General features: G+C 36.7%; 1 protein-coding gene across 2 annotated transcripts in view; it reads left to right on the top strand.

Annotated features, from left to right (window-relative positions):
• The window catches only part of LOC150081735 (outer mitochondrial transmembrane helix translocase-like), a 235,089-nt gene that overhangs the window by 59,812 nt on the left and 148,283 nt on the right, over window positions 1-26,994 (top strand). For both annotated transcript variants that reach the window (XM_090378839.1, XM_090378838.1), the window contains exon 2: window positions 10,866-10,907. In XM_090378839.1, the coding sequence (XP_090234965.1) occupies window positions 10,866-10,907 (42 nt within the window). The remainder of the gene's footprint in view (window positions 1-10,865; window positions 10,908-26,994) is intronic.

Genomic DNA, 26,994 nt, shown 5'->3' with positions numbered 1-26,994 from the left:
AAGCAAAGCTTTAGTCTTACTTATGAGAGCACCCTTGGATTCAGGTGAGGTCCCCACGGACTGGAGATGTGAAAATGTATCCCAAATTCACATAGGGGGATCAAAGGGTGACATGAGTAATTACAGACCTGTTAGTTTAACTTCTGTTACGGTACGGGGAAATATTGGAGTTACTGGTTAAAGAAGCATTGCAAGTCATCTTAACAAGACTGTAGTTACGTTTCAGACAGCATGGGTTTGTTAAGAGAAATCTTCTCTGACCAATTTGATTAGATAGTACAATGTGGTCACAAAGGAACTGGATTGCAAAAAATAATTTAATATCATATACTTGGATTTCAGGAGAGCTTTTGATACTTTTGCACATGGAAGATTACTGTACAAATTGGAGCAGTATGATGATTTTAAGGTCAAGTTGCTGATTTGGATAAAGGGGTGTTTGAGTAGGAGAAGACAGAGAGTGGTAATCAGTGGATACTGCTCTTCATGGACTAATGTCATTAGGGAAATTCCTGAGTGTTCAGTGTTGGGCCCGCTGTTGTTTTCTATATTTATCAATGATATTGACGAAGGCATATCAGGCTTAAATGTCCACGTTTGCCGATGATACGAAGGTTGGCAGGGTTGTTAATGAGAGTAATGGTAATGTGCTACTGCAACAGGATCTGGAAAAGTTGGGCAGATGGGCTTAGAGGTGGAAAATGAAGTTTAACATTGAAGAAGTAATGATTTTGTAATAACTGAAAGCAAAGATGAGGAGAAATTGTTGAAGTTAAACATAAGAAAGGCACCTGGGATCTGTCAAGTTATGTTAAAGGAGTTGGCAAAGAAAGTAAGGAAACCCTTAGCCATAATTATGAGAGCATCCTTGGACTTGGGGGAAATCGCACGGATTGGAGATGCACAAATGTATCCCAGTGTTACCCCAAATGCATACCTCTACTACTACTGCATATGTGTAGCAGTAACTGCAGAGCACCTATGCAGTACTACACTGGGGTAGTGGAGAATGAAAAAGACCTGCGGATAATTGTGTAGTCAGATACGAAGTTTTCTGGACAGTGTAGAGAGGCTGCCAGAGCAGCTCATGGGATTTTGTCAATGATATGCAGGAATTTTGCTAGCAGCGATAAGGAGTTGATTATCCTCTGGTTTGAATGACCTTGTGAATGATCCAAAGTTTTTTTATAAATTTGCTTTTCATGTCTGGTATATTGGAATCTCGAGTTAACACTAACTCATTTAATAATAATGTACTTTACTAACATACAGGTTAGTGCAAAAGCTTCATTTTAATGTAGCCACCTACCAAAGCAGTTAAATTAATTAATTAAATTGGCATCTTATTGGTTATATCTCTTATTGTGAGTGCCTTCACAACGAGCTGCCATGGTATTGTGCTACCTCAAAAATATAACAATTTACCAATGGAGAAGACTACTGTTACTTATTCTCTGTGGATACCACGACCCAGACGGCACCGTTTCAAAGCTTGTTGGCTTCTCCTCAGTGGGTGGGCAGATACCCTGGTGTTGCAAAAGTGACAACCCAGTTATGAAGTATAACTTCACAATATGAGAGATGCCCGATGGTGTGCAGTGATATAGACTATAAAATATTTAAGGGCAAAGGCCCCATGCTACGAGGTAGAATGACTAACATACAGGTTACTGCAAAAACAATTTTTACTTAGCCATCTGCCAAAGTAGTTAAATTAATTAAATTGGCATTGTTTTGGTTATAACTCACATTGTGAATGCCTTCACAACGATTGTCATGGTATTGTACTACCTTGAATAAGTAACACTTCAACATTGGAAAAGACCACTGTCCTGCCCACCCACCGAGGAGAAGCCAACAAGCCTTGAAATGGGGCCGTCTGGGTGGTGGTATCCACTGAGAATAAGTAACTAGTCTTCTCCACTGGTAAATTGTTATTTATTTGAGGTAGCACAATACCATGGCAACTTGTGAAGGCATTCACAATATGAGATATAACCAAAATGATGCCAATTTAATTAATTAATTTAACTGCTTTGGTAGATGGCTACGTTAAAATAATGCTTTTGCACTAACCTGTATGTTACTCATTCTACCTCGTAACATGAGGCCTTTGCCCTTAAATATTTTATAGTCTAATGTACTTTACATATCAGATTAGAATTTAGTCGGTGTGTTTGCAGCAGTAGACCAAATCTCAACTCCACATAACAGCCGAGTAAAAATGTAAGCCAGAGTAATGAATTCATTTTAAATTTTTTAAAGTTAGCAACATTCAAATTTCACATGATTCAGTCCAAATTTTGAAAAAAAAAGTTTTTTTAATTAAAAAAAATTGAAAAATGGAAGAAAATATTCTGTAAAATGTTATATATTTTTTAAAGGTTTTTAAAACAACTGATACAAATAATATGTAGAAATGTGTGCATGTACATGTTTAAAGGTTTCATGCATTTCAGCAGTCTTTAATATATATATATATATTTTTTTTTTTATGAAAACTCCAAACACGAAAGGTATCAAAACCTATAGTACTCAGTACTGTGCATGGGTTGAAGGAGAAGTATGGTGGGAGGGGGATGCTGGAAACTTTGCTCTAGAGACTAAACATGGGTTCACCACTTCAAGCCTCCAATAAGCAGTGGTGGTATTTCACCGGTTGATGAAAGTCAACTACTACCTTACATTTTTTATTGGAAAATAGAAGAATATTTTATGTCTTTATATTTTGTCTATACTGTTTTTTTTTTTTTTTAATTTTCGGCAGAATTAACTTTGGTTTCGAAAATAAAAGCCATAAAATAATTTAAAAAAAAAAACAGGTTTTTTAAATATTTATTTTTTATTAAAAACTAAACAAAACACAATAAATATCGGTATCCATTAAAAAAAAGAAGGAATATAGGTAAACTCCAAACTGAATTCAAAAAACCCATAATCTCTAATCTCAATGATGTCCATTTCCCCTTGCAGTCTGCCAAATGCCATGTACTTTTTCTGACAGAATCTCAGTTATCGGTTGATTCAACTACTGCTAATCTCAGATGCCCAAATTATTCGCTGTGTGATTCCTTTCGCCTCAAAGGTGGTACTTGTGCATATGTCCGTTCTGACATTCCCTGTCAGAGACTTGGCAATTTGGAATCTCCTCTCTTTGATCTTCTCTGGCTTAAAATCTCTCTACCTCATTGTGTCAAATTCATCTGTTGTCTCTACCATTCTCCCAACTCCAATCACTTGGAGCTCTTTGACTTCCTCTCTTTGCAACTTTACTTTCTACAGTCCAACTTTCGTAACAGTGAGGTAATTTTCCTTGGTGATTTTAATGTTCACAACTCCAGCCGGCTTCCCTTTTCTAGTCACACCGACCCAGCAGGTCAAGATGCTGAGGCTTTTGCAATTACTAATAACCTAGCACAGATTGTTCATTTACCTACAAGAATACTGGACAATCCTAATCATACAGCCAATATGCTTGATCTTTTTCTCACAAACAACCATTCTAAGTACACGGTCGAAGTGAGAGATCCTTTAGGCACTTCAGATCACAACTTGGTGATTGTCTCTTCTCCAATGGAACCTCTATCTCATGGCTATTCCCAACCTCGTGTTGTTTGGCATTACAAGAATGCAAAATGGGATGACCTGTGAGATTTCTTTTCTTCTTTTCCTTGGTCGGATTACTGTTTCAAAACTTCTGATGTCAATGTTTGCTCAGATCGTGTCAGTGAAATTATTCCTGCAGGAATGGAATCCTTTATCCCACACTCCACTTTAAAATCTCGTCCTTTATCTAAACCTTGGTTTTCCAATAAATTTGCTAAGGCTGTTCAAGAGAAGAATGTTGCATATCGTAATTGGCTTGTTTCTAATTCTTCAGTTTCATTTTCTGCTTACACCAAAGCTCGCAACAATTGTAAAGCAGTTATTAATCAGTCCAAACTAGAGTTTGAACAGGCTAAGAGTAGAAAACTTGCTTCTTGCCCTAATGGTTGCCGAGCATTCTAGTCTCTTGCCAAAGCTATTGGCCGCAACTTTTGCCCATCTCCGCTCCGACCTCTGTCCAAACCAGATGGTTCTGTTGTCACTTCAGCCAAGGATAAAGCTGACCTGCTAGCATCCCATTTTTCTTCCAGCTCATGTATTAATGATCTTGGTAAAACACCTCCCACCATTCCCAACACGCTCCATTCAATCCCTCCTGTGGTCTTCCGTCAAAAGTATATCAGAAGGATTTTGATGAATCTTGATGCTAAGAAAGCTCCAGGTCCTGATGATATTTCTCCACTTGTTCTCAAAACCTGCGCTCCTGAACTTACTCCCATTCTTTGCCGCCTTTTTTCCCTTTCTTATTCCAAAGGTGTTTTTCCTTCTGCTTTGAAATTTGCTCATATCCAGCCAGTTACTAAAAAGGGTCACAAATCCCTCCCATCCAATTATCGTCCCATTGCAATTACTTCTACTCTCTCTAAAGTAATGGAGAAATCAATTAACCGCCAACTCTTAAACTACCTAGAAACCTTCCGTCTGATCAACGATTGCCAGTATGGATTCCATCAGTGTCGATCCACTGTGATTTTCTGGCTTATGTTACCCATTTATGGACTAATTCAATGGAAAGGTTTGGTGAAACACAAGTAGTTGCTCTTGACATCTCAAAGGCTTTTGATCGTGTTTGGCATAGAAGTCTTCTAAACAAGCTTCCATCTTATGGTTTGCCAACTGTTTTTAGTAATTGGTTATCCAGTTTTCTCTCTGATCGCTCACTGAGGGTGATTGTAGATGGCTCTCTGTCTTCTAACTTCTCCACTAATGCCGGTGTCCCCCAAGGTTCAGTTCTTTCCCCCACTCTTTTCCTCTTGTATATTAATGATCTTCTTCCATTGACTGGAAATCCTATCCATAGTTTTGCCGATGATAGCACATTGCATTCCACTTTCCATTTTGAGAAACCTTGTCCTGCTCAATCAGCTTCAACTTCTCGAAAATCTTCTACCAATTCCTTAAATGCCGATCTTCAGGTAATTCTACAGTGGGGCAAAGACAACTTAGTTGATTTCAACCCTTCTAAAACTCAGTCTTGTCTTATATCTCGCAAAAAGGATTCTTCTGCTCCTATCTTTAGCAACACTCTGATTTCTAGGCAAAATGATATATCTCTTTTGGGGATTACCCTGACTGTCTAATCTCTCTTGGCAGAAGCACATTGCAAATATTGCTTCCTCTGTACCTAAAAAACTTGGTTTTCTCTTTTGCTCTCGGCGTTACTTTTCTTCCAAACAGCTGCTCACTCTGTATAAATCGCAAATCCACCCTGCCATGGAATATTGTTTCCACATCTGGAGTGGTGCCTCGAAAACCTCTCTCAGGCTTCTTGATTGCATTCAGAAGAGGGCAGTTAGGTTAATTTGGTTAATTAATTATTCATGTCTAACAGAGTCTCCACTCGCTTTTTCATAGATGTACTGTTTCTGCTGCATGCCTCTTCTTCAGATACTTCCATGGGCACTGTTCTTCTGAATTGGCTTCTATAATTCCCGCTCTCGCTTTCAAAACAGTCCGAACACGTGCCGCCACCAGCCAACATCCATTTACTGTCCAACTTCAAACCCACGGAACCAATTTTTCATCTCACTCATTTATTCATTCAACTGCTGTTTTCTGGAACAACCTTCCTTCATACATATTTCCTGAAAATTATAATCTACAGAAGTTCAAGTCCAATGTCAACAAATATCTTCTTTCGTCTTCTCAACCTCCAACCCAAACACGGTACTAAGTACTATAGGTTTTAATACCTCTCGTGTTTGGGGTTCACATAAAAAAAAAAAACAAACCTTTTTCCAGAAATTAAATAGAAAATTTAGCCCTGGTAGGTGTAAATCACCTATGAGGTCTCAGTGGCACCATTTTAATAACAATTAGGAATGCCACAACTGCAAGGTTAAGAGTAGTTTGATTCATAAGGTACAGCTGCCAGGGCTAAATTTTCTATTTAATTTCTGAAAAAAGTTTATGGGTTTTTTTGAATTCTGCTTGGAGTTTACCAATATTTCTTCTTTTTTTAATAGATACTAATATTAATTGTAAGTTTTTTTTTTTAGTTTTTAATAAAAAATAAATATTTAAAAAATCTGTTTTTTTAAAAATTATTTTGGCTTTTATTTTTGAAACCAAAATTAATTCTGCCGAAAATTAAAAAACAAAACAAAAACATTATAGACAAAATATATAAAGACATAAAATATTCTTTCATATTCCAATATTAAATGCTGAAATGTATGAAACCTTTAAACGTGTACATGCACACATTTCTCTAAAATATATAATTCTAGAGAATATTATTTACTTCCATTTTCCAATATTTTTTAAATAAAAAAATTTTTTTTTTCAAAATTTGGACTGAATCATGTGAAATTTGAATATTACTTACTCCTCTCCTGAGTAAATATCACATTCAATTCTTTTTGATTATCCAAAATAATAATGAAAAAAATATTAATGAATCTTTTAAAAACACCTCATGTAAGACTGTTGATGTTCCATAGAACACGTGGGATAGTTCTTTACTATAGACAGTCTGTTCTACTCTTCTTTATGCTCACAGCAGAAAAAACTTCCTGCATGACTTTCACTGGTATTGCACTACTTTCAAATAAATGGCTTTTTTGGAAGGTTAATTTTTATTTTTTTTTTGGAAAACAGGCATGAATTAGTCTGCTTTATTTTGTAAAGCAGTTTCTATTTACTTTGTGTTTGTTATTTGGTTTACTAGAAGTATTTTAGTATATAATTTTCTAAGTGTATTCTTACACTGATTGAAGAGGTGATCCAAAAGTAATACATCTTTTGTCAAATGTATAAACAATAACAAAAGGGCATGATTAGCCAAGTGGTCACAGTGATGGACCAGAGTTTGAATCCCACCGTGAAAAAAAAAAAAGGAAGTAAAATTGCTTTATCAAACCTACCTCCACCAAGGTCAAAATGATGGCTGATGTGGAATGTGCCATCTGGTATTGCTTCCAATAACTTCCACTAGTTGCAAAAGCCAAATCTATACAGATCCACCTCCATAGCTGGATGAAGGTGACAATTAGAAATATTGAACGTACTGCATAGATTATTGTGTGTTCAAGCTTTAGGCAACTTAGGCAGAAGGGTTGGTTCAAAATCAGAGACTTTCTTCTGTCTTTCTCAGAAGAAAGTCTGATTTTCTTCTGAAGAAGACAGTGGAGAAAGTGATGCTGTTCCCCATATGGTTACAACAAAGGAAGGGCAAGACCATCCAGCCCAACCAACTGGAAGTACTTCCTGCACAACTGTGCCAGTGACCACCCAGGAAGGAAGAAAAGCCAGCGTGTGACGTGGAGCATTGAAATGAATACGTTCATCATGCAGGCATACTATGAAGTAACCAAGCCAGAGACTGATATGACAATGTGCAGGATGAAACTACACTTCAAGGTGGTTGGAACAGTTCCTAATTGCTCAGGTTACTGAACATGGACTAGCAGACCGTAGATGGATCATTGTCTTGAAGAAACTGATAGCTTCTGAAATTTTGGAAAAAATCAAGCAGGATTTGAGCAACCAACTGCAAAGAACAAAGAATACGGACACAACTGTACCAGAACTAGAGGAGGTACAGCAAATACAAGAAGTACAACCCAGAGCAGCCAAAGTGGAAAGAGAAAATAAGGTTGCAATATCAAAAACAGAAGAGTGGAAGAAGACCCTAGCAGAACTCTGGGGGAAAGGACCACACAAAGACTACCCACACCACACTGAAGCAGAGACTGCACAGAATCATATGGCATCGCAGACTATTTCATTCGCCGAATAATAACGGATTAAAGAGTGAAGTAATACTACATACCATCTGCACAGCCACCAGAATAAATGGGTGAGAAAACAGAGACTAACAGAAAATAAAATGCAAAGATAAAGAATCACTAGGGAAACAGGCTACAGCACAAGATAGAAGAGCTAAGGCCAATTGACTCAGTGCCAGTGGTGTAACAGAAGTGAGAAACAATAGAAAAGTTAAGACCACCCTCAGGAAAGAAAACATCCACAGCAAACATGAGGCCCTTAATCAGAAAATTGCAGAATACCTGGACACCATGAAGCAGAACCTCCTTGCACTCAGTAAGAGATTTCACCGATACAGGGAGAGAGCCAGGGATATTTGAAGGAAACCAGAGAACCATCTGGAACATTGAACAACAGGAGATGCAGGGCAATGGATCCACTGACCAGAAGGCGATTGAGCAGTTATTGGGCAACCTTTGGAGCAGTGAAGTTAGTCATAACAGCTATGCCCCCTGGATACACCTAGAACAGAAGAAAACCAAGGACATATAAGAGATGATAGAATGGATGATTCAGGAGGAAGAAGTATATCAGTTGATCAGGAAGTCCCACAACTGGCAATTGCATGAACAAAGAGGTAAGAGTATAACAACACATGTTGTTACCAGATTTTGTTGCGTAATATGTGCTAATGTTATTAAGTTTTAAATAACACTACTGCATTTCTGATTTCTTTGCTAAAAACAGAAAAAACTGCTAACCTATTTGATTAGAACCTTTGAACTTATTTACTACAACTCAAATACTACAATGACCACTATGATGCACAATACTACATAATACTAATTACGAGATACAGTAATTGTGCCGAGCTGATAGAAAGGCTCTACGAATTTTAAGTCATAACTTAAAATTCGTAGCTAAATTAAAATAAATTAATTTAAAATTAAATTAAATTAAGCTAAATTAAAAATTATTTAATAAACATGACTAGGACTATTAAAACTATTTACTTAACACAATTTAGTATTTTAATTAAATAAAAAGACAAAGCTTTTGCATAAAAACTTACCTGCTTCCAGGAGCTCAAAATTCTTTGACTGCACAGCTTGTAACGTTTAGTCCCTTATATACAGCTGGTACAGACTTAAAAAATAAAAATAATATGTGGGAAACAGTAAAGACAGAAAGGTATGGAAAGTATATCCAACCTAAGCACGGTACTAAGTACTGTAGGTTCTAATACCTCTCGTGTTCTGGGGTTCGAGCCCGTGACCACCAAATACAGAGGATGCGGAAAGGTCAGGGAATGACCACCGCATACCCCAGGGGCTCACATCTAGTGAGTATGGGCTTGGCACACTCAGGGTTCTTAGCTGGATATCATTATTCTTCTCTTTCTGTGATTCCCTTTGACCTCTCTCTCTCTCTCTCTCTCTCTCTCTCTCTCTCTCTCTCTCTCTCTCTCTCTCTCTCTCTCTCTCTCACTCACTCTCAGGATAACTCAGGGAATTTTTTTTTTTTTTTGGTTGGTGCAGCATAAGCCTCAGGCTTCCTTGCACCATGTAGCTAATAATAATAATATCCCCGGAGAGTATGGCCTTAGTTGCTAATGCTCCTAAAAACCAAATAACAAACAAACCTCTCATGTTTGGGGTTTTCATAAAAAAAAAAAAAAAAAAAGAGCTAAATTGAACAGCAGAGGAACTAAGTTGAACTTTACAATGTAAACTTTACACATGGTATAGAAAAAGGATAATGTTGATTAAATTTAGTTGTAACAAGATCTAAAAATGAGGAAACAAAGTGGTATTAGAAATGAAAACAAAATTAGAAAATCTACCAAACAAATGTACCAAACAAAAAATGTAATTTTTTATGAAGTGAAAATTTTTCATTAGGTGACCTTCAGTTTATTCATTTTACTCTCTGTAAATTTTTATTTCAGTTTGTGTCAGTTTTAATATTAGCATTAAATAGTGGCAAATGACGCAAGAAAGCAAGCTTATGCAACATCAACAACAAAAAAAAAAAATTCTCATGTCCTTCCCTTTTTCAAATGCCATTTAAAAATTTCCACACTTACTACAGAGGTCATAGAAGCACAGTCCTATACAGTGTATGTTAACCATTTTTTGACACAATTTTTTTCAATCAATACATGATTTGTGAGATTGGGCTACTGATTATTTTCATATGGTTTTCACCATTTTAACTGAAGATGGAAAAGTTACACACAGACAGTATGTAGAATCAAGTAAACTTGTGGGAGGAGAGCTGCTGGAGCACCACAATTATGGTCATTGGATATGAGGGTTCTGTTTGGTCAATAAGCATCCTGGAAGCTCTGGACAACATCATGGCAAAATGGAAGTGAACGTCAGTGAGGATGCAAAGGAAAGAAAATAAAATTAACTGATTTAAAGTGACCAGAACTGATCAAAATGCAGAAACTTTCTCATGATTTATAGCATGGCAATAAAATGACAGAAGTAAAAAATTTACATAAAAACTGTTAAATTTAATGGAAAACAGCTGAAACCATCCTATTTGCATGTTTCATTTAGATTGTGTTCATTTTTCAGAAAGACCATTAAATGTTTTGCTTGCTACAGCAAACTGGATAACAGTGTCCACCAGTGTGGTAACAAGGTGGACATTGTTACATACCTTTGCCCCAACATTAGAATATCTATTATTTAAATTTATTGGAATTGGCAGGTACTTAATTACTTTCAGAATGTTCCAGCTGATATGATTATTTTTTTTTTTTGCCAGTTAGATATAAGTAAAAATTTGTTAATATTTAGGAAGGTACAGAAAATCACAGCCTGCAGGGTAAAATTCTAACTCAAACTTACAGTATCATTTATGGATGGCTCATGGGAATTTTGTAAAATGTGGCAAATATATAAAATACCATTTCAGGAGCAAGCATAACATAATTTTCCCTAGAATATTTTATATTTTGTGTATACACACCTATATTATGTAAAATAAACATTACTTGAAGGTGCAAACTGTAAAGTATTTGAATTGCAATTTTACAGGCTGAAAGAATATTGAATAGAATAGGTGTTAAAGATGTAAAGGTAAGGAAATTAGCAAATGGAAAGATTTTCTTGATTAGACTTTGTTTTAAAATAATGATTATTAGTCAATTTTTTCTCATTATTTGATGTTTTATGATTAACCATGCACTGATGGTGTCCCACATTGTAAAGAATCTGACAGGTTACAACTTTTTTTTTTTTGAATTCTGCTTAGATTTTACCAATATATTATCTTTTTTTAATGGATTGCAATATTTACTTTATATAATATAACAAAAAAATTAAATATTTAAAAAATGCTGGTTTTTTATTTAAAAAAAAAACAAAAAAAAAATTTTCCTGAAAATTAGAAAAAAAGAGTTTTATAGACAAAAAATATGAAGAGGAAACTGTTAATCTCTTCCATTTTTCAGTTTAAGAAGCCACTAAAACATGCAAAAAAATTTAAAATGTGCATATTATTTTACATATAATTCTACTTATTTTGTGCATAAATATTAAAAACACACAAATATGCGATAATGTTATTCACTTCAATTTTCAATTTTTTTTTTTCAAACTTTATTTCAAATTTGGCACTTGAAATCAGGTATATTTCCAACACTATTTGCCTTCTGTATTTGAATAATAATAATGCATTAGTTATTATTGAAAAATAATAATGAATCTCTCAAATGACTCATTGAAAAATACTGTAGTAGCCTTAAAACTGTTGCTCTTTCATTGGGTAGAATACGTTGGAAAGTTCTATAAATTACTCGAACTCTCCATCAGGTTCTATGCTAGCATGACTATGAGTTAAAAGTACAACGTGTGTGGTGGTATTGGGCCAGACGAGGTTCGCTCACATGATAATCTGGGAAAATTATAAAAAAAAAAAAACCATACCAAGTAAAAATTTTTTAATATCTAGGAAGGTACAGAAAATCACAGCTTGCAGGGTAAAATTTTGAGCTGGGGGAAAAAAAAAATCTAAATTACTTTCAGAATGTTCCAGCTGATATAAATATATATTTTTTTTTCGGCACCTCTGTAGCCAGGTGGGCAGAAGCAGCAGCAGTGCGTAGCACACACTTCTTGATTAGACTGGGGTTCAAGCCCGTGACCACCAAATACGGAGGATACGGGAAGGTCAGGGAATGACCACAGCATATCCCCAGAGGAAAATGGCCTTAGTTGCTAATGCTCCTAAAAACCAAATAACAAACAAACAACAACAAACATTTATTTTTTATTATTATTTTTTTTACTAGTTGGATATCTATATTCTATTCCAAACTTACAATATCTTTTATGGATGTCTCATAGGAATTTGTAAAATGTGTTAGATGTATAAGGTACCATTTCAGGAGCAAGCATAAGATATAATTTTCCATAGAATATTTTATCCCCATTGTTTTCCATTATCAGTTGATTTCTAACTTCAAGTGACAGCTCATATTATTAATCTTTACTATGCATAAATAATGCCAGCAATACTGTAAATAGATCTACCTATAGTGGCAAAATATGCAAATAGAAATTCATTGACATCATCACCACCACAAAGTTTTTTTTTTTTTTTTTTTTTTTTATTCATTGTTTCCATTCCATCCTCATTGATGTGGGCACCTGTACGTGGTGAAGGAATATTCCACTAATGCTGCTGGTTTTCTACAGATTACCATCACTGTGATCAAACACCCACAACCTAGGTTCTACGCCAGGGGTGGCGAAACCTTTTAAGGGTGTGTGCCAAAATTGGCTAAATCTTTTTGAAAACTACCCTCGTGTGCCTCTCGGAATTTTGCAAAGTACTGTAGAGTTAAACGTCGATTATCCGGACCATCAATTATCTGAACCACCACTGGTCCCCCCAAAAATTACAGTATCTACTTTTAGTGCACTGGTTGTTATGCTGAAATATTACTCCTGCTGGCCCCAGGTGCCAAGCGTATTTCGAGGCCAAGCGATATTTGTGAGATTATAAAGTGCTTTTCAAAGGCAATTAAAGTTTATACATTTATCTAAAGCCTTATTTTTTTAAAACCGTTCTACACTTGAAAAGCCACAAGTTAGAACAGAGAAAGAAAAGCCACCTTTCTTTTTATTCATTTTTCTAGGTCACTAATCAACTAACACTTTAACCGCTTGGCCTCCTAGCGGCACTGCTCCTGCCTCCCCGTGGCGGGGCCGGAAATCTTGGCAAGTAAGTCAACTTGCCAAGGGCTAAAAGGAGCAATCATGGATAACACAGACCATCAGGATATTGAGAATGATAATCCAAAGAGACAAGAGACTGATCGGATGGAGCAACCTTGCCCGTCGTTCTTAATCATCCACTCCCTTACTAGTCAGCCCATGAATAAATTGTCTCCGTTTGTCATACAAAAACATCTGGAGGGTATTGCAGGATCTCCCAAGACGGTGAAGAGACTGCAATCAGGAGACTTTCTAGTAGAAACCACCAACCACAGACATTCCAAGAAGCTGTTACAACTTACAAGCTTTGCTGCCATTCCAGTTAAAATATCTCCACACACAACCCTAAATTCATCTAAGGGTGTGATATCCAGTTGGGACTTACTAACGTCACCGAGGAAGAAATAACCCAAGAACTGCAGGGACAGAATGTAATTGAAGCAAAAAGAATAATGACTAAAAAAGATAATCAACTGACACCTACAAGAAATATTATTCTCACCTTCAATACACCCAACTTACCCTCCTCTGTAAAAGCAGGTTATTTACTTTACTGAATCCGACCTTACATTCCAAACCCTTTAAGGTGTTACAAATGCCAAAAGTATGGCCACTCACAAACTGTATGCAGAAGAGTACCTGTCTGCCCTAATTGTGGATCCTCAGATCACATACAAAGTAACTGTACAGCTACAAAAATGACCTGCCCAAATTGCAAAGGTGACCATCCTGCATATTCGATGACATGTGAAAAGTGGAAAACCGAGAAAAAAAATAGTAAAATACAAGGTTGAGAACAAAGTAAGTTACCCAGAAGCGAGAAAATTAGTCGCTCCTACTATAACCAAAAATATGACCTATGCCAATGCTGTAAAAAAATTTCAGATAGTCTCCACTCAAACTGATGTAACAGTTCCCACTAACAAATCAATTTCTGACTGGGCTAGAAATGTTCTTTCTAAGCAACAATCCAAGTTCTCTGACCAGGCAAATAATACTCCTCTGACAATACCAGTGGCATCTCCTGCTCCAGTCATAGATACCATATCTCATAGTTTAAACACAAATGTAGTGAAAAATTTTCAAGATACAACCATGGACACAGATGGCACATCCATACAGGAAGATCCCCTTCTAGAAATCCATGCAGAAGAAGAAATGGACACAGGTTGGCCAGTTTTCTCCAAAAAAGATAAATCTAAATTAGAATGTCATAAGCCAGTAACCTTCAAAAAGCAGTCAGATACATCTCCATCAATTAAACACAAATAATGCCTTGTATTTTACAATGGAATTGCAGAGGCTTTCGTTGCAACACAGATATATATGTGATCTAATTAACCGATATTCTCCAGTTGCCCTTTGTCTTCAGGAAACTTACCTAACCTCACAAATTTCTCCTTCAATAAAGAACTATTGTCTTTATCGAAGAGATCGTAATACAGCAAATGCTGCCCAATGTGGTGTAGCAATCCTAATAAATTCAAAGATCCCAACTAAACATATTCCACTTCAAACTGAAATAGAAGCTGTTGCTGTTCATATAACTCTCCATATTTCAATAACACTTGTCTCAATATACCTACCACCAAACCATACTTACTGTTTAAAAGATCTTGAAGATCTCCTCATACAGATACCTCCACCTCTCTGTATATTAGGGGATTTTAATGGGCACCACCCCTTATGGGGCGATCCTAAACTAGACACATGTGGTCGACTCGTTGAAAGCTTTCTAGAGTCACAAAACCTCACCTTACTCAATACTGGTGCACACACTCACATACAACTCCCAACTGGACACACCTCAGCAATAGATCTCTCAATTTGTTCTCCAATACTCCTCCCAACCATAGAGTGGTATGTTTTAAATGATCCTATGGGCAGTGACCACCTTCCAATCATATGCAATTTTTTAATATCACAGCCTCCTTCAAACAAACTCCGCAGGAAATGGAAATTTGTTCGTGCAAACTGGGCAAAATTTCGATCATCAATCTCTCTTGACGAGGAAAAAATCCAGCTCCAGAATATTGATAATGTAACAGATTACATCACATCACATCTCCTAAAAGTGGCCAAGGACACAATACCATTATCAAATCTCCCTGGTCGCAAGCATTATAATTACTGGTGGAATGACGAATGCACAAAAGCAAAGAAAGCAAAAATCAAAGCCTGGAATTTATTTCGGCAATGTCTAACCACAAACAATCTCATTAATTATAAGAAGCTAAGAGCAAAAGCACGATTTGTACAAAGGCAAGCCAATAAAGAATCCTGGACCCGTTTTGCATCGACCTTTAACAGAAACACTGATCCGAAAACTATACGGAAAAAAATTAGACAGTTATCTGGTAAGTTTCCTACTATACCTTCTCCAATCCTCTCCTGGAAAGGGCAAGATCTATCCAGTTCCTTAGATATTGCTAATGCTTTGGGCAATACGTTTGCTGAAATATCAGAGGCATCAGCATATTCTACATCATTCCAACAAATTAAAAACACAAGAGAAAGGCATGCCAAAAATTTCAAACTGCCCGTACTCTTCCATATAACAAACCTCTGCAACACTCTGAACTTCTGCATGCCATTAGAACAGCCCACAATGGTGCTGCCGGGCCAGATGGGATTTATTATGTCATGCTTCAACATCTCGATGACAAAGCTTTAAGCCTGCTTCTGGTTTTTTACAATCGTATATTTTTAGAAAATGTTTTTCCAACTTCTTGGCATCACTCTACCGTTTTGGCATTCCTAAAACCTGGGAAAGATCCAACTAACCCCATATAGCTATAGACTGATCTCTCTCTCTCAAGCTGCCTGAGCAAAATCCTTGAAAAAATTGTCCACAGAAGACTCGTATGGATCATTGAGTCACAACATCTAATGAGCCATAGCCAATATGGCTTTCGTAAAAATAGGTCATGCTTAGATCTTATGGTCAAGGCTGAATTCGCCATTCGAAATGCCTTCGTTAAACGTGAACATCTTGTAATGGTTTCAATAGATATCGAGAAGGCTTTTGACACTACCTGCCGGCATGGCATACTTAGTGATCTTTACTCTCTTGGTCTGCGAGGCAACCTTCCTATATTTGTTCAGAACTTCCTACGTACTAGATCGTTTCAAGTTCAGTACCAACATGCCCTCTCCAAAACGTTTATACAGGAAGAAGGAGTACCACAGGGATCAGTACTGAGTGCCACTTTGTTTGCTCTTAGAATAGATTCCATCACCAATCAGCTTCCAAATACAGTTGAGACCTACCTTTATGCAGATGATCTTTCCATTCCTGCCATTCCCAAAACATGAGGTCTATTGAACAGCAGCTCCAGATATCACTTAATAAAATACAACAGTGGACCAGCCTCAATGGCTATCGACTCTCGCAGCAGAAAACAGTTGCCATCCATTTTTGTAGACAGCGCAAACTTCATCTGGATCCTGAACTTCAAATTTATAATGTCTCCATCCCGGTCACTAATAACATCAGATTTCTAGGATTAACACTTGATAATAAGTTAAATTTTATAGACCACATAAAAAATGTATGTACTTCCTGTCTAAAAAAGTTAAATATACTCAGAGCTTTATCCTCCCAAACATGGGGGAGCAGATCGTACATCTCTGCTTCGGCTATATCGGGCATTAATCAGATCCCGTCTTGATTATGGAGCTCCCATCTATGATTCAGCCAGATTGAGTGCGTTGCGCTGGCTTGATCCAATTCAACACAGTGCCTTGAGACTTTCACTCGGTGCTTTCATAACATCACCAGCACATAGTCTCTACATTGATGCCCATGAACCCCCACTAACTTTATGTAGGAAAACACTGTTATTGAAGTATGCTGTCAAGATACAAAGCTGTGCCATGCATCCGACTGTCATTCCTGTTCAATCCACCATTATAAAACCTTTTCAGAAATAAACCAAGCATAGTAAAGCCAGCTGGTTTTCGCCGCCTTGAACTGATGAAAATTTGGAATGTTTCCATCCTTTCTGTACAACAGGTAACAACTTGTACTCAACCCCCATGGGTTCCACCTCCTATACCGACCTGTGACACTTACCTCTCTCAATGGGGAAACAACATTTTACAAATATCAAACAACTTCACGAAGCTCACACTCAAAGATATCTTGACTTTTTTCCAATTTATACAGACGGCTCTAAATCTAATTCAAACGTTGGAGCGGCTGCAGTGTTTCCAAATACCGTTATTTCAGCATCCTTGCCATCTGAATTCAGTATCTTCTCAGCTGAATTATATGCAATCAAACTAGCTTTACAGAATCTCTCTTCTGACTGTGCTTTAAAATCTGTTATTTACACTGATTCCCTCAGCTCAATCTTGGCTTTATGTAACCACTTAGATAAAGTACACCCTGTTCTAGACGAAATAAAAAGCATATTACTAAAAATTGAAGAACGCCATCAACTGGTCACCTTCTGCTGGATTCCAGCTCATTCTGGCATTTTGGGCAATGAACTGGCTGATAAAGCTGCAAAAAATCCAACTAGCTTCGACTTAACTGATATCCCTGTTCCGCCATTAGACTATGCATTAACCATTCAGGCTGCATGCCTGTCAAAATGGACAGCAGTATGGCACTCTCAAATTAATAATAAACTATTTCAATTTAAACATGATCCAAAAATTTGGCGCTCCAGTGTCTGCACATCAAGACGAGAAGAGGTAGTCCTTTCAAGGGTAAGAATAGGACATACTTACCTGACCCACCTTTATTTACTCACAGGGAATGACCTGCCACAGTGTCCACTTTGTAATATAAATCTGAGTATTAAACACATTCTCATTGACTGCCCTTACTATGAACAAGACAGAACTTCAACCCTGCTATCACTGGTTAATCTTCGTAGACCAATAACTTTAGAGAATCTCATTGGAGATGATGCAGATATTTCCGAATTTTTCAACTTCTTAAAGCAAACTGGACTTTTTAATAAATTCTGAATGTATGAAACTTTTTCATTTCTTTTTATTATAAATGAATAGGCGCATTATAGCCAAAGTAGCTTATGCGCCATCAAACCCCCATATCAACAACAAAAAAAAATTACTCCTGCTGCTTAATGCATCTGAAGGCCCACTCATGCGGAAGCCTTCACTGCACTAGAAACTGATGGCATGGTGTAAGTTTCACGGAGATACTGCTATTAAAGAGGATGAAAGACCTTGCAACAAAAAAAAAGACAATCTCGCATTGTTCAAAGAAAAATTCAAGATTACATATTTTAAAAAACAAACATTTGCAAGATTCATTATACTCTTATTTGTGTGCAATTACTTGTGTTTGTTCATTTCTGTTTATATAAAAAAAAAGTGTGGTTTATAGTTGAAACCCTGTAAAACAATTAGGTAAGTTCAAAATAAATTTAATATACATTGTTTCTTCAAAAAATTTTGGTTATTATTTAGTTAGTAAACCATTTCCTAAATCAATTATTTTTTATAATACTTCATATTTCAAAATACCTTGCATACAATAATTTTAATTGTAGGCTTAATCGCACTTTGTTTCGTATGAACTGGGTATTCTCGTGTATGTTTGATTATCCGAACTATTTGATTAACCAAACCAACTTTGGTCCCAGTTAGTTCTGATAATCGACATTCTACTGTATCGTTATTTTTCTCATACACGTTTTACTTGACAAAAGCGTAAAGAATGAAATAAAAGACATTATTTTAAAGATGCTTTAATAAAGGTATTAAAATGAAATCCTTCATAAAAAATGTAATTTTTAGCTTACAGAACAAATAATTTAATATAAAATGATAAACCTCTCTTATAACTATAAACTATATAATATCGGTGTAGATACACCATAGTTTACCCATAATTTAACTACGTACGTAGTGTTGAAGTCATAGTTTTTAATTATATCTCATATTGTTGCTACCTTCACAATGAGATACCAGGTATTGCACTACTTCGAATAAGTAACACTTCTCTAGTAGAGAAGACTAATGTTATTTATTCACAGTGGATACCACCACCCAGACAACACAATTTCAAAGCTGTTGGCCCATCAATGGTGGGTGGGCAGGTACCCAGATAATGCAAACATGCCATCACAGTTGCGACCTGCCCATCAACCTGTGATGGGCTAACAGCTGCTTTGAAACAGTGCCATCTAGATGGTGGTTTCCACTGAGAGTAAATAACAGTCTTCTCTACTAGAGAAGCGTTACTTATTTGAAGTAGTGCAATACCTAGTATCTTGTTGTGAAGGTAGCATATGAGATACACTTAAAAACTATGCCTTTCACGTTACGTATGTAGTTAAATTATGGGTAAACTATGGTGTATCTACACTGATATTATATAGTTAATTTAAACCCATATCATATTATGCCTTGTGCATTTAATCTTCAAATATTATAACTATAAAACCTCAGTGAGCTTCTGTTGCTGCAGCAATGACAACAGATACTTTACATCAGGCTTATACTTCGTAACTTTTAGAGCTTTGCATGCAGCACTAGTTTAATCCACGAGACTACTCCTATGACTAGACTTAACAGAGTTCATCACCGAGAACAATGACTCACAAGAATATGTTGTGACAAAGTTGTTAGTAATGGTGTTGTCAGATTTTTTAAACAGACAAAAGTTTCAGGAATGGAATTCCAAAATTTTTAATACCTCTTTTCTGTAGTGCTAATCCCATTGCTAATCGTTCCCTTTCAATATTTTATAAATAAGCTCTGAGATCGATAAATTTTTGCCTCCAAATTGAGCTGCTCTGAAAATCAAACAGTTGCATCTCAAGATCATCCAAGTCGAAAACAATTGCATCTCAAGATCATCCAGGTCGATCCATTGAAACATTTTCAGGTTCAGTTCAGCTAGTTTTATACTGTCTGCAAACAATTAATTTTGCAGTTTCTACCGATTCTCTGACTTCACAAATCTTGAAGAAAACTGTTCAATAGTTGACTCAATGACATTCAGACATTGAGGCTCTTGTTTACTCATCAGTTTCAAGATCAGTGATGTGTCTTTTTAGGTTTTGGAAATATTTAAAATTTCCACTGTACATTGCGTTTAAAAACTTCAAAGCATTAATTTAAAATGCCTTTATGATATATGACCCTTGAAGTTATTGAACATAACAGCAAGGGTCATACCAGATCCCTGTAATTTGATGTTCAAGTCATTTACATGTGAGCCAAAATTTGTATAGAACGTCAGTTGGAGTGCAGGCTGGTTAAGAAACAAATCACTGCATGAATGCAGATATTTACTGAATGGTATAACGTCACTACATGCTTGGCAGAGTGAATGGGTGTGCGTAGGTTATGACTCAAGATGGATTCCTGGAGTGATGTTGTTTGAGGTTTGAAAATTTTTTGGGACCCTCTGAATTCCGCGTGCCCATAAAATTTGTTTGCATGCCATAGGTTCGCCACCCCTGTTCTAGATTCCTATGCTAACAGCATAGGAATCTGGTGTTTTTGTGTGCACTGCAACCTGTGGAAACTCAGAGAATCCTGGTGGTTGAGAGGGCCAAGCTTCAACACATCACTTTGGTCCCTGATTTGACAAACAGGAGGTCCTGAGATGGCTTGCCTGTAAGGGTAAACTGTGTCAATGTTATGTCCCAACTCATGGTTTAACAGGCAAGATTCATGCTGGTCACTGTGTGGGTATGATGTTTAGGTGACCCTGACATTCTACTCCCAATCACATTTGTTGCTTTCCATGTAATGGGTGTTCCATTTGGGCTCATTTCATAGTGGGTGCAGAGCCTGGCCACAGAAATGAAATAAAAAAACTCATGAAACTGATAAATAAATTTAATTCTTCTTCTGGGACCCTAACACAGTCCCTGCCAGGTAGTAATGAATTGACAATAATGCCACCAATGCAGCAAAAAGGCCCAGAGTGGAAGAAACACCAGGGCCTATATAACAGTTTCTGGTACTTCATTCCACTAATGAAAAACTAGAGAGAATGTATTGCCTTTGTTTATTCAGAAGGGTATGGAAAGGTTGGGGGGGTTCCTGAAAATCAGTTAAACCGTTACAATCTGGTGATGGTTTTACAGACATTAGAAGTGAAAAGCATTCAGAACAGTTTCTTTGAGCCACCCGAGGGGAAGGAGAATTTTGATTATAGTAGTCCTCCTTCATAATGCATAATTAATTTGTCATGGTGTGATCTTTGAATGGGATTTTCATGAAGTTCTTGAAGAAGAAATCTATTCTGAACTTAAGCCACAAGGAGTGACAGCACTCTAAAAAGAATATTTTATACATAGGGATGGGAATCGAGTAGACACTAGAAACCTCGTCCTTTTGCTAACATCTCCTAATTTCGTCATAGCACTGCCCAGTAAAGCCATATGAAATGAATCCTTTAAAATACTTAGTGTCAACAATATGGACACTTGAAAATGGCTTATCATGTTGTCGGGGCAAAGGGAACCCAAATCATGTTCAGCCCAAAAACATGTTTTTGGGCTGAACATTATTTTGCCAAGAAGAACACTCTGCATACTCATGAGCATTGTAGTGGTGGAAAGAAGAAAAAGAGATAAAAAGACTCAAGGCAGAACTGAAAATTTCTTTTTAATAGGAAGACGGTTAAACCAATAAATGGCAACAAGCCGTCACATGCTGAGAAAGTTACGGGGAAGCATTTCATTGGGATGCAAACTAAAATGACTTCTACTAAAAGAGTCAGACTTCGGGTGCCAAGTGTTTCTGTGGCCAAATGATGATTGAGCATTCTCCAAAGGGTTCCTTAAAAAATTGCAGACTTTTGTCTTACAAGAAGTATGCCAAGTCAGGAAAGAAAAGACACCTTTCTTTTTATATTTTTCTTTGGAGTAATCTGCCTAATTAGCCTAACACACCACTTGCCATCTCTCCAGCCTCCCTGGAGAGATCCCATGGGCAGACAAGTGTTGTGTTTTACCACTCGGGATACCAGCCTCCCTGTGGGGAGGCTGGTATCCCGAGTGGTAAAACCAACCCTCTGGGCCAAAGGGAATATAAAATGGGTGTCAAAGCCTTTTCTTTACTTGATCCAGTAAGATTAAAATTTTACCGACTTTTTTTTACTCTTAAGTTTAAAAGATTTCTAAAGAAACACTCAAGATTTCTAAGAGGTACAAGCTAAAGATTATAATGATTAAAGATTATAATGATTTATGCACCAACATCGAGCCATGATGATGAAGAGGTTGAAGAAATGTACACCGAAATTGAGAGTCTTCTAGATGAGCAGAAAACCCACTACACTATTATTATGGGGGACTTCAATGCTAAGGTTGGAAAAAGGCAAAACAGCGCAGAAAGAGGAACTATAGGAAATTTTGGAATTGGCGAAAGAAATAAAAGAGGTGAAAGACTTGTGGAATTTGCAGAAACTCAAGGACTGTCAGTAATGTACACTTTTTTCAAGAAAAGGGTGAACAGAAAGTGGACATGGAAGAGTCCAAATGGATTAACAACTAATGAAATCGACTTCATCCTCACTAACAGAAGATAAATTGTGAATGATGTTACCGTCCTGAATAAGGTAAATGTTGGAAGTGATCACAGAATGGTAAGATGTACACTTGATATAGATGTAGGAAAGGAAAGGAAAAAAACTGACTCGAGTAAATAATACAAAGGTCTTTGAGATAACAGAGGAGGAGAAAAAGCAGTATGTACTGGAACTTAACAAGTTTGAGCTTCTGCAGACTGCTCAGGACCAAGATATTGACGAGGAATATTACAACTTTCTGAAAGTGATAAAGCCCAAGAAACCTATAGGGAAAAAGAAATCCAAAGAAGAAAAAATTAGTCAAGAAACACTTGTCATGATGAACCAAAGATGTCAAATGAAAAGCAAGAAAAACACTGACAGGGAGAAAATTGAGTATACTCAGTTATGCAAAGCCATTAGAAAGAGACTCAGAGAGGACATAAGAAGATTTAACACAAAGTAGAACAAGCATTAAGGGAAAACAAAGGATTTAAATCAGCAGCCATGAGCAGTAATACAGAAAGACAAATGATACTGAAACTGAAGAATAGTGATGGTGTACGTATAAACAGCAGAGAAGGCATAATTCAAATAGCAGAAGACTGCTATAGAGAATTATACAAGGAGCGAGGGAATGATGCCAGCAGTGGAGAAGATGGATTGCAAAGTAGCAACACATACGACATACCCGATATTCTTCCTGATGAGGTAGAACATGCATTGAAGAAAATGAAGAATCAGAAAGATGAAGTTACTGTAGAGTTGTTAAAATTGGGAGGAAGAGACATAACACAAAAACTGGCAATGCTCTTCACAAAGTGCATAAGAAAAGGTGTGATACCTAAGCAGTGGAATAATGCAATCATAGTTTTGCTGCATAAGAAAGGAGATAAATTGGAAATTGTAGACCAATTAGCTTGTTATCCCACATCTACAAGTTGTTCACAAGGATCATTACTAACATATTAGAAAGAATACTTGATGAGAATCAACCGAAAGAGCAAGCTGGCTTTAGGACAGGATTCTCAACTATGGATCACCTTCACCATATCACAGCTAATGGAGAAAGCAAATGAATATAAAACACCATTATGCCTGGCATTTGTGGATTATGAAAAGGCATTTGACTCTATACAGCATAAGGCAATGTTTCGGGCACTGGAAAGACAAGGCATAGATAACCTATATATTATGATTTTGAAGAAAATATATGAGAGTACTACCTCCTTTATTAGACTAGACAAAGACAGTAGGAAATTTAAAATCGAGAAAGGAGTTTAACAAGGTTACACAATATCTCCGAAGCTGTTTACTGCTGCCCTTGATGAAGCTTTCAGAAGATTAGACTGGTCGCAGAAAGGAGTCAATGTGAACGGAGAGTACCTAAACCATTTACGATTTGCAGATGACATTGTGGTCATAAGCCACGATCCCAAAGAATTACAGGAAAATCTTAAATCAGTTATGCACAGTTAGTAAGGATTTTGGACTAAAGATGAATATGGCTAAAACAAAAGTAATGATGAACAACTATGCCCCAGAAAGGGAAATAATGATTGAAGGAGCTGTAATTGAAAAGGTGGAGTCGTATACTTATCTGGGACAACTTATTAGCTGTAATAATGATAAATGGCTGGAAGTCAAGAGAAGAATAAATTTTGGATGGATAGCATTCAAGAAATATAGTCACATACTGAAGAGCAATATCTCAGTTTGTCTGAAACGTAAAATAATGAACCAATGTATACTCCCCACCATGACTTATGGAAGTGAAACTTGGGCACTCACCAAAAGAATGGAAGAGAAGCTGAGAACTACACAGCGAAGAATGGAATGGAAGAATAGATAAGAAGAGAAACACATGGATTAGGCAGCAAACTCAAGTAAAGGACATTCTTATCAAAACTAAAGAACTAAAATGGTCTTGGGCAGGACACACAGCTCGAAGACATGATGTCAGATGGACTAAGAAAATAACAGAATGGTACCCAAGAGGAGCTAGAACAAAACCTGGAAGACAAAGGCGGAGATGGATAGATGAAATTCATGAGTTTTTGGGTAGTAAATGGATGGCCAGTGCTCAAAACAGGAGGAATTGGAAAGTTGCTGGAGAGGCCTTCATTCTGCAGTGGATTGAAAATGGCTGATAATGATGAAGTTTAAAAGGCAAAAAAGAGATCTAGGTCAACAGGATCGTCCAGAATTTCGTTATCTTCATTCATTGTCAGATATTCCTGTGAGCGAGTTTTCACCATTTCTTAATCAGAAATGTTTGGAAAATGCCACCAGATCACCCAAGATAGTTAAGCAACTGCAAGCTGGAGATTTGCTGGTTGAAACAACAAAATCAAAAGCCTTAGAATTATTATTAATGAAACTAACAACTTTTTAGTGGAATTCCTGTCAAAGTAACACCTCGTACCTCCAAAGAAACTATAGCAAAGTGAAACTTCATTAACATATCAGAGTAAGAAATAGCTAAAGAGCTGAACAGTCAACATGTCATATGTGCAAAGGAATCTAATTTGGAAAGACTTCAGACAGTTAGTGCCTACATGAAACATAATGCTTAACTTTCTGTATCCCCAAATCTTAGTGAAGGCTGGATATTTCAATTATCACATACATTCATATACAGTGGATTCCAGTTATTTTGGGCCACCGGTTAATCGGGGCAGCCATTTATTTGGGACAAATCTTAAAAAACAGAACCCAATCGAAAATAGCCAGGGTTTACTTCGCTTAATTGGGACAAAATGCTGTTTAATTGGGGCAGGAGACCGCAGCACTGGAGATTACCCTACAATTGTCTCTGACCGTACCACGTAGTTCGGTTGGATTTCTGGAGGTCACAACCATAAAACAATGAAAACAATTAGCAGTCATATGTTTATTGGGCTTTTCTGTTAGTGCAATCTATCATAAATGGATAGTAAACTCGATCTTATTGAATTTGCACTAATACCGACAGCTGGAATTCTGTGTGTTATTATGGTAAAATGTGTTTACACTTCTATGGAATCTTCAATCATATAAAAAAAATAATTTTCAGAATCTTCTCTTCATTCCTACTTTTAAAGCTTCATAATTTGTTACTCCGTTCTCACTTGCGCGTATTGTGTTACTTACAATTTGTGTGTCGTGTTTTTTGTTATTGATTGCTTATCTTTTTACTGTTTTAAATTTTAACCCCACAAATGTCAGTGAACAGAAATGTCAACTAGTTTAGTTAGTGTGTACATATTACAGTACGTATTAATTATTCCGATTATCACGTATCATTTAATTTTTTAATTGGTAAGGTAATAAAGGGTAAATTTGTGCATAATATTCCTCCTATTTTCGCTAATTAGAATCACTGTTTAATAGAATTAAAATTCAGTTCACAAACGTGATCACAATGCCCGGCACTTACTACACATCGTATAGTGGATGGTACTTTACTATGGTGAGTTCGTCGTAACATGATTTGATTGTACAGTGAACTAATTGTAAAGGGGGGGGTACATTGTATTTTTAACTATTTACGTGAAACTTCAGATAATTGGGGCAGCCGCTTAATCGCGCCAAAATGCACTAGTCCTGATGTGTCCCAAATAATCGGAATCGACTGTATATTCAGAATACCATCAAATGCTGCAAATACCAGAAATATGGAGACTCCCAAGTCACTATGATATGCCCAAACTGTGGTTCATCTGAGCACACTCAAGTAACTTTTTTATGTCCCAGTTGCAAAGGCAATCACGCAGCTTACTTTAAAAACTGTGAGCTATGGGAAAATAGTAGAACAAGTACAGAAATACAAAACAGAACAGAAAGCAAGTTACCAAGAAGCAGGTAAACACATGATGCAGTCTGTACCAAGGCACTGTGCACAAATGTTCCTTACTGTTTTCTCGATAGCTGCTCAAACTGATTTATGGAGAAGCCTGCACTGTGATTTTTTTTTTTGTGCAAATGCCAAGGCAACACAGTTTGAAAAACTGTGAGCTGTGTAAAATAGGAAAGTAAATATAGATACAAAAACAGAATTGAAAGTAACTTACCAAGAAGCAGATAAGCACGTGATGCAGTCTGTACTAAGGTGCATTTGTGCACAAATGCTCCATACTTGTTGACTTGGTATGCTATGACCTCAGCTGCTAATGTGCTGTTAAAAATCCAAATCAGATCAAATCAAAAGCTGCTTACATGTTGCTTGATATCTACTCAAGCTGATGTCATAAAGCTGACAAACCAATAACAATAGCATCAAGTACCTTTAGAAAAAAATGAAGGCCCTACCCGTGCCACATGCATGGATACTGAAGATGACAACCTTTGAAATAATTCTAGATCTTAGTGCAAAATAGGACATCGGACACGGCATCCTTCTTTCCCAAAAAAAAAAAAAAAAAAATGTGCTGCTATAGCACTACCAGCACTATAGTA

Source organism: Mastigoproctus giganteus, chromosome 8 (assembly GCF_048544385.1).
Source record: "Mastigoproctus giganteus isolate SK-2022 chromosome 8, ASM4854438v1, whole genome shotgun sequence".
Classification (NCBI taxonomy): Eukaryota; Metazoa; Arthropoda; class Arachnida; order Uropygi; family Thelyphonidae; genus Mastigoproctus; species Mastigoproctus giganteus.
The sequence above is the reverse complement of the archived record's forward strand: the minus strand, read 5'-3'. Positions and strand labels throughout refer to the sequence as shown.